The 8778-nt window shown below is 35.0% G+C and overlaps 1 protein-coding gene across 3 annotated transcripts; it reads left to right on the top strand.

Moving 5' to 3' along the window:
- The first annotated feature begins 581 nt into the window (after positions 1-581).
- On the top strand, positions 582-5839 carry LOC104229821 (BTB/POZ and TAZ domain-containing protein 3). 3 transcript variants are annotated; one of them, XM_009782534.2, is made up of 7 exons: positions 582-705; positions 918-997; positions 2152-2540; positions 2631-2761; positions 3163-3469; positions 4238-4551; positions 5254-5839. In XM_009782534.2, the coding sequence occupies exons 3-7, from the start codon at positions 2199-2201 to the stop codon at positions 5366-5368; spliced, it is 1209 nt and encodes a 402-aa protein (XP_009780836.1). In that variant the 5' UTR covers positions 582-705; positions 918-997; positions 2152-2198; the 3' UTR covers positions 5369-5839. The 3 variants fall into 3 exon arrangements, with proteins under 3 accessions (XP_009780836.1, XP_009780837.1, XP_009780838.1); XM_009782535.2 differs by having other exon boundaries at positions 2193-2540; XM_009782536.2 differs by lacking the exon at positions 918-997 and having other exon boundaries at positions 588-705.
- The last annotated feature ends 2939 nt before the right edge of the window (positions 5840-8778 follow it).

The following is an 8778-nucleotide window of genomic DNA, read 5'->3' on the forward strand; positions in this document are numbered from 1 at the left end:
GTATTTGACTGGAAAAAAAATCTTTAAAACTTAAGCCTAAAATAAGTCATAATTATTTTATGACTATATACCATCTTATTAAGAGTGAAATAAAAAATTTAAAATAAATTATTTGTACATAAAAAATAAAATATTTAAAAAAAAAGTATGACAGGCAAATTTGGATAGAAAAATATATAATAATTTAATAAAAATAAAACTAACGTGCTATAATATGTCAATTGAGTTTGTGACTCTTTACAAATTTATTTTTTGTTTTATGATCCTAGCTCTTTTTTTACACATGAGAAATTTATTTTTACGCGTATCTCTATTTTTATATATAAAAAATCTAAAGAGATTATTTTCTTTATTTTTAAAATTGTAAAGGGATATAGTGTACAAATAATACCTATAATTAATTAAAGTAATACTCCTATAATAAATATTTACACTATCACCATATATAACTTAAAAAATGAGATTACTGACGAAACTAAAAAGTAAACACAATTAATGTACTGCTACTAGTAATATAGTAGTATAAGATTCTGTACGTATTAATTAGACTCGTGTCCCCTTTCCTTTTCTGTCCTATATCTCTGCACCTCATAATACTTTCCTAACTTCTCTTCTTCTCGCTCACCCACACGTCTTCCCCGTTCACTCTCTCTTTTCTGCAAAAAATAAATTTATCATACCCATATTTCAGATTTATTCATTCATGTAAGTTTAACAGTTCTTCTATTAATTTTATCAATGGAACAGAATTTTTCATTTTCTTTTTTTTGTTCCCCTTAATTCTTGAAAATCAGAATAATTTCCTCTGGTTTTCTCACACCCTTTATTTAGCTCAAGTGACAGAAAATTGAGATCAGAATTGTCTGCTATGAGATATATTCATGCAAATTTGTTTGATTAATATTTTAACTATACAGGTTTTAATGCACAGCTACACTGGATATCAACTGAAAGCCTGAACAATTTATAGAGATTTTAGTTTTCTGTTTACTATAAGGTATGCTTTTGAGTTGTTTAGACAGTAATACATTAAGTTAAAAGGGTTGCCAAGTCTTGACTCTTTTTTTTTTTTTCTAATGGAGTTTTCAGTATTTAATTCTACTACGTATATCATTTGTTGATAAGAAATTTTTGATCAATAACTTAATAGAATTCTGGAAATGATGAAGTGGAAACCTCGGATCTAGAATTTTCGTGTTCTTAATTTTTTTTTAGCAATTTCTAATTGTTTTTTCGTGGTGGGGAAGTGGTTGCTTAATTGTTACTACAATAGTTTAATGAGAAAGCCTGCCATATTGAATGTTGAAAAGGATGGTCAGTCAAAGATAGCATGAATTTGGTTCTTAATAAATAAATGCTGTATATCTTCAGAACAAGATTTCTTTTGTTTTGTCGAAGTGAATGTTGCCCAATTTTGGGTTCTGAAAAAGGCATGGAATAGGCTTCTGACTTCGAAGGCAAGAAAAGTCGATTAAAGCGAAAAGGAAACTTAGTATAAAGCTTTTATCCAATATGTTTAAAGGTTCTTAGTGTTGGCGATTTTGAGCTTTTATTCTTTTATTTGTTTCCATTCCCCTTTATTTGATTAAAATGCCAATTAGATGGATGTCGGTTTCTTTTCTTTTTTTCTCTTTTTCTTTGGCATGGTGGGTGTGGAGGTCGACGACATGATCCTTGATAGGAGGGTGTAGAGGTCGGGGATAAGAGTAGAAAGTTAGTAGGTAGTCGAGCGTTTTACTTTTTCTTTTGGTGTTAGTATGGTATCTTTTTATTCCTATATTGTTGTTACTACCTACTGATTGATTGCTATCTTTTGCTTCGGTTTTCTTAATATCTTGCTGTTGCTATTGCTTGCTTCCACGGCTTCTTTTCATCTTTTCTTTAAGCGACGGTCTAACCGGAACAACCTCTCTGCCCTTTCCGGGTAGGGGTAAGGTCTGCGTACACCCTACCCTCCCTGACCCCACTTGTGGGAATTCACTAGGTTTGTTGTTGTTACTTTGGCATGGTGGGTACTAATCAGCAGCATAGAAATGTTGGTTTGGGTTGTATTGTTTGAACTACATTTGCTATAATATAATGGATATCTTGTTTGTTAGATATTCCTATGTTCTTGAAAGTTTTGTAACTTGCATTTTTTCCATTAAATAGGTGATCCTGACATTTCGTTGTTGACTAATTATTTGGAGTAGTAATTGATGGCATCGCCAGACGTGCATACCCCTTGGCTATCATCAGCTGTTGAATCTTTCGGTGGATCCTTCAAGATACGCATAGAAGAAGAAGAGACAGTAGACAGCATAGAATTCTTTGAAGATCCAAGCTCTCTAGCTTGTAATCTACCTAATATTCCGAATCCCCCTTCGGCTCCCGGTAAAATCCGTTCAAAAGCCACTAATCCTCGACAACTTTCTAATTCTGATTGTGTCCCGAAAGAAGCAAAAGATACATGGGACAAGCTCTTCAAAGAAGGATATGGAGCAGACGTACATATTATTACAGACGATGGATCATTTATTCCGGCTCATTATGCCCTTCTGGTCAGTATGTTTAGTTGAATTTGTCTATCAGGTTTTGTTTGTTAATGATGCCCATTATTTATTATACTTTCTTCCTTATGATTTTCATAGAGTGTTGCATCTCCAGTGTTGGGGAATTTCCTGCAGCAATCCAAAGTAAAGAATGGTATTAGATGCATAAAAATCCCTGGGGTACCTTGTGATGCGGTCTCTGCATTCATCCGTTTCCTCTACTCAGCCTGGTATGCAGGACTTTTCACCTCCTAGCTATCTGAATCTTTAGCGAGTTTAATAAAAATGTTTTTATCCAACGTTATCATATGTTCATGATAAGAATGGGACACATAATTTTAACTTTCTTTAACGAAATAATCGAGTCAAAGGACAATGCTTACATATCATCACATATCTATGAAGATCCTCAATATCAAACTTATTTTCCTTGTACTTCTGCACACATACACATAAAGTTAAAGGAAGAATGCTCCTGGTAATATGTCACTAGAAATTGTACTTCCTTGGGGGGGGGGGGGATGTTTTACCTTTCTGGATTTGCAATTTTTGTTACAGTTTTCACTCAAATTTCTAATGGCAGCTATTCATCAATTGAAATTATTTACGTCACATTTTTAACCTTATGCAGTTACGACGAAGGAGATATGAAGAAGTTTGTTCTGCATCTGTTGGTCGTATCACATGCCTACTCAGTACCATCACTTAAAAGAGTTTGCATAAACCATTTGGAACAAGGTTGGTTGAACTTGGAAAACGTGATAGATGTGCTTCAGTTAGCGAGAAGCTGTGATGCACCACGGCTTACCCTCTTTTGCATCCGTATGATTGTGAGGAACTTCAAGAACATATCATCAACTGAGGGTTGGAAAGTAATGAGACAAGCTAATCCTGTACTTGAACAGGAGCTTTTAGAATCCGTTGTTGAAGCAGATTCGGTAAGATGGTCACTGCTCTTTGTCTAGAGAATATTGCATTCTTCTTTATAATTTGAATACCCAGTGACTTGTCGCAGATTCACTGAGATGCCTTGTCATTTGGAGTAGATTGATTGGATCAAGACCAAAAAGTATGTGGAAAACAATGTGTGCTTGACTTTGTTTCATCTTTTCAATGGGAACTTTCTCCTGCTATAAAGCATGCCATTGATCTTATCATTGCTTCACTAGATATGACAATAATTATCCATCTCTAAATGTAGTACTTACACAAGCCAGCCAAAATAGCTATCTTATTTTTGTCGCACCCCTTTCTCTGAAAGATATTGTCGCACCCCTTGTTTGTGCATCCAGTTTTATATAGAAATTTACATCTACAATGAGGCACTGTGTTCGTCAGCTTATGGATGCAATCTTTTTCTTATCCAGATTTTGGTATAGCCAAAAGATTCTACATGGCCATTAATCCTGAAAATACACGCGTTGAAGATACATATAGTAATAAACATGAACTAAATGTTTGATTTATCTTGATCATTTCCTCTTGTTCCACAGTTATTTTTCGACTGGGGGGGGGGGGCAAATAAATTCTGTTTCTTAATTCATGTGCCTGGTTTTTAAGTGGTATGCATGAGAGTTTATTTGCGTCGTGCATGCAATTGCTAAGCAATTTGTGCTTGAGAAATAATATAGTAAACATTGAATATCTTTTGGTATGATAAGCTATAATAGAAATAGATAATCTTATTGTTCTTTTTTTCTCCCCAGAGAAAACAAGATAGACTGAAGAAAATCGAAGAGAAAAAGGTGTATTTACAACTGCATGAAGCTATGGAAGCTCTGGTTCACATTTGCAGAGACGGGTGCCGAACAATTGGGCCTCGTGACAAGGTGCTTAAAGCAAGCCAGGCGGCATGTAGTTTCCCAGCATGCAAGGGGCTGGAGACTCTGGTCCGTCATTTCTCAAGTTGCAAAATTAGAGTTCCTGGTGGATGTGTCCATTGCAAGCGAATGTGGCAGCTTCTTGAGCTTCATTCACGCATTTGTGATGAACCTGACTATTGCAAAGTTCCTCTTTGTAGGTAAGTGAAATAATTTTTCTGGTGATATTCTGTTGGCAGAAAAACACTTATGCGGATTTTTATTCAAGAAAGAATTAAAATGCATATAGAGAGGTTTGTGAAACAGTAGATGATGACATGTCAGCTGTTGACATAAACTGCCAGAACTGTTTTTTTTTTTATGGTTCGATGCCTTAGTTTGACTTAAGCAGACCGGTATTTCAAACTATTCTTCTGTTGTTACTCAGCAGCCAAACAAATGTTTCTTTGCATTAAGGACTATCTCATTGTTTATTTTTGAAGCTGTCTCTTGTTATACAACTAAAACTCTACCTCTAAAGCATCTAGATGAAGTCGGGTGATGAAAGTTAAAAAAACATCCGTCTCTAAATGTGTAACCCTACTCCGATTGGCTGTCTCTTGAGGAGGATTATAAGTTACTACTCATTTACACCACCATATTTGGTTTAAGACGGCAAATGACTGTTACGAGGTACATGGTATGCATATATTTAGCTGTTGAACATTTCTGGTAAACTTTTTGAACCCTTTAGGGATCATCACAAAATTAGAAAAGGAGGCATGTTTCGTGCAGTAGTAGTGATTCTAAATTTGAGAACAAAAATACCAGTTAAAGGGTGATCCCTATTTTCTATTGTTTGTATCATTCACTTCAATATTTGGACAGATTACAGCATAACAAATGTCATTTTATTGCTTTAGGCACTTCAAGGTGAAAATGCTGCAACAAACGAAGAAAGATGCGGCAAAGTGGAAGGTTTTAGTGAGCAAAGTGAACGCAGTGAGCCTATTCTCATCTAGGCGGGCAGATTTGTAATGACCTTTAGAATAGTAAATATGATCATGCTTATAACAACATATGGCCAATATTTTAGCTGGCCATACAAGCTGTGTAAATTACAGCTACTCATCTATCTATATCTATATCTGCATACTATATTATAAGTATGAAGACATTTAGTGAAAGTTATTTTACTAAAATATCCTTCAAAAACTGAATGACCAAATTGCCCTCCAATTTGTTTCATTTTCAGAAATCCCAAAAAAGCACACCTACATTAACGTGGGAACAATCCCCAGTCCCATTATAATAGGCTTCCTTATTTATTCCCCAAATTTTCTTACTCGTCTTATGCTCTCTTTTTATTTCTTTTTCCCTTGTATGTTTCTACTGTAATAACTCCATCAAACTGTAAGTGATTAATCATTAATAGGAATAATTTTCTGGAAGCAGTTTTGTATTTTTCATCTTCCACAGCAGTGAATGTAATGCAGGTTGTTCATCACATTTCAGTTTTTTTTTCCTTTGATCTTCTAGGAGTCTTTTTGTATTCTTTATTTTATACCCTATAAAAGTGCACATCAAATTATCCAACCACTATGTCACTTGCAAAATGAGGGCATCGCGTAGTTTTTTTTTTGAACAAGATACCAGAAAAGTATAGCAAGAGATTTTGGAAGAAGTAAGACCCTTACAGCATTTTGCTTTTTCTTTTTCCTGCAATCTTTTAATTTTGCTTGTTGTATTGACTACTACAAATATTTAATAGTATTGAAGAATGTCTTTATTAGAACAATTAGGTTCTGATTTACACTAAAATGCTTCATGTCATTAATATTCTTGCTCAAATCTTCAGCTGGCTGGTTTTATTTGCTTTTGCACTCCTCTTTGTGTGAGGCAATTATCTCTTTCAGGATGTAGAAGTAATATTTTATACCTTTCTCATTTTTGTGTGGTTCTTCTGCATCACAAGGATGCATCTACAATCCCGTGCATGTACTGTATTTGATAAAATCTTTGATTTTATTCGTATTTAATGTCTCCATTATTATTTCTTTAGTTGGACTTGTATATTTTATATATTCCTCATCACACACACATATTGTAATATTATTTATTCTCATTATTTTGTTTGTCTAAGTTCTTTTTTACCTATTGTTGCGACCAAAAACACCCACGCAAGTGTACGTGATCGTCAAGTAATAGAGTAGTGAGTAGAGTATAGTTCCCACAAAGACTTATGATCAACTGTTGACTGATTCAAACCCAATTTCTTTATCTACCCAAGAGATTGTTCATAAGAGAGATATGTAATTGTTTTACTACTTAACTATAAAGAATTAATCTAACCAAAGCAAGTAACCAAACAGATAGCAATCACAAGTAATGAACAATAGGAGAAGATATTCCAGGGTCACAGGTGTAATACAATCGTGTTGTGTCCTTGGCTCAAAATGACTAATCAATTTATCTAGGTTATTGATTGACAGGGTTGATATTACTCATAAGAATCTGTCGAGTTCTTACTCGCCTGTTCAAGTCAACTCAATGCCTATATGTCTATGGAATTAAGATTAACAAGAACGCATTTACAATTCCTGTATTCCAACCAAACAAGGCAATTGGGTATATGTCTATCCCAATTGCAAATCCGTTCCCCGAGGCCCAGGTTCAAGAACTTGCTCTATTTAATTCTATATGCAATCTAAAGTTCCCACTTTCGAGTTCAACTGAAGATTCGTAGATAGTATTTCACTGTTAGCTACTCAGCAAAATAATTAAGAAGAAAATTAAATAAATAACCCAATATGATAAACCAATTTTGTCAAATTAAACTTCAAACAACAACATTCATGTTTTACCCACGACCGTAGAACAATGGGTCTTAGCTGCTCATACTAGGGTTCATCATAAACAAGTTCAATTTCATCACAAACAGCAAAAACAAAAGAACAAAAGAAGACTTTGATGATCAAAACTCCTCCTTGCCTCTCTATCTCCTCCTCTAAACTATGAAAAACTTGATAATTTAACCTTGGGCGAGCTTGACTTTATATAGGTTAAGTGGGTTTCTCTCCAGATTTCCAATTTTATCCCTAAATAACGTTTCTCCGGATCGGACACGCGCGAACTATTGCGCGAAGTACGGAGTTCGCGCATGACTTCGCGCGCCTCTCTTGGATTCCAGGCAGAAAAGCTCGCGAACTATTGCGCGAAGTTTGGAAGTTAGCGCGTTACTTAGCGCGCTTCAGTAGCTCGATTTTGTCCATTTTTCCGTCTCGTCCTTGCGCACACTCGACTCCTAGGGGTTGTTCTTGCTCATAAATCATTCCAATCTCCTCTTGAAAGCATCATTTAGGCTCCTCATCCTGCAATGTATACATATCACAATTAGAGCCTATTTTTCATCAATTAACCATAATATGTCATCGGAATATAATCAAGCGGAAGCATAATCAATAGCTAAATCACTTAGATTTCGCCTATTATCACCACCCCACACTTAATTCATTGCTAGTCCTCGAGCAATCAACTATACTCTCTAGAGAATCCTTCACTCAACCATTTCCTTTAACGCACTACACCTAGAACAATGTACATGTATCACGCCTAGTAGTGAACAATCCTAGCCTCAAAGCCAACTCTCAAGTGCCATGCAATATTCACACTTCCTCAAAGTACTCTACACAGAAGTCAAGACTTGCTTCTCCGTCACGATTCATATGCCCTCACAATTACATCAACAAAAACTGAGTTCAATCCATTACATTCGATTCATATACTCACATATATCAAGGAAATCACTCACTCTCACAAAAGAGGTCACATGCATGCAATTGGTACCATAAGCTTGCCCTTAATGTAAATCTCTACTAATGTAGGCTAACTCGATCCAAAATCAATTAGGACTTTTTCATGGTTGTAATGTGGGCTAAGGGAATGGTAGGATGTATTTAGGAATAGTGACTCAACCCCTAAGCATTTTAACACATCACACGAGCAAATTTTTTTAGCGCAAATTCTTCAACCCACTTCTTATTCACACACAATATCATCCCACAAATACTCCCTTCTTCTTTAAGCACTCTATTAATTCATTCCCACTAGCTAAAGCAAAACACAATGTAATCATCTCTCTCTTTTTTTTATTTTTTTTTATTTTTTATGATAAGTTTATTCTTCTTGTCACTCAATTTCTGCTAGTGGTGTATTCGTTTACAACATAAGTGCACCTTTCATCCTTTTATTGGTTCCACTCAAAAGTAGCCCCACACTTATTTCCTTCTTACTTCTTTTAGCGCTCTTCTCACAATTAAAGTGCTTTAAGAGGTAAAAGGATCAAAACAATGTCAATTAAGAACAAAAGGGTATAGGCTTGTAATGCGGGTGCCAAACAAAAGTCTGAAGGCTCAAAAGGGTTAACTAGGGACATATTTTATTTTTAA

This window comes from Nicotiana sylvestris, chromosome 12 (genome assembly GCF_000393655.2).
Source record: "Nicotiana sylvestris chromosome 12, ASM39365v2, whole genome shotgun sequence".
Taxonomy (NCBI): Eukaryota; Viridiplantae; Streptophyta; class Magnoliopsida; order Solanales; family Solanaceae; genus Nicotiana; species Nicotiana sylvestris.

Coding starts and splice junctions, on each gene's coding strand:
- LOC104229821 (XM_009782534.2), top strand. CDS start 2,199: ATGGCATCGCCAGACGTGCATACCCCTTGGCTATCATCAGCTGTTGAA. Junction 3,470..4,237: donor CCGTTGTTGAAGCAGATTCG/GTAAGATGGTCA, acceptor TTTTCTCCCCAG/AGAAAACAAGATAGACTGAA. Junction 4,552..5,253: donor TGCAAAGTTCCTCTTTGTAG/GTAAGTGAAATA, acceptor TTATTGCTTTAG/GCACTTCAAGGTGAAAATGC.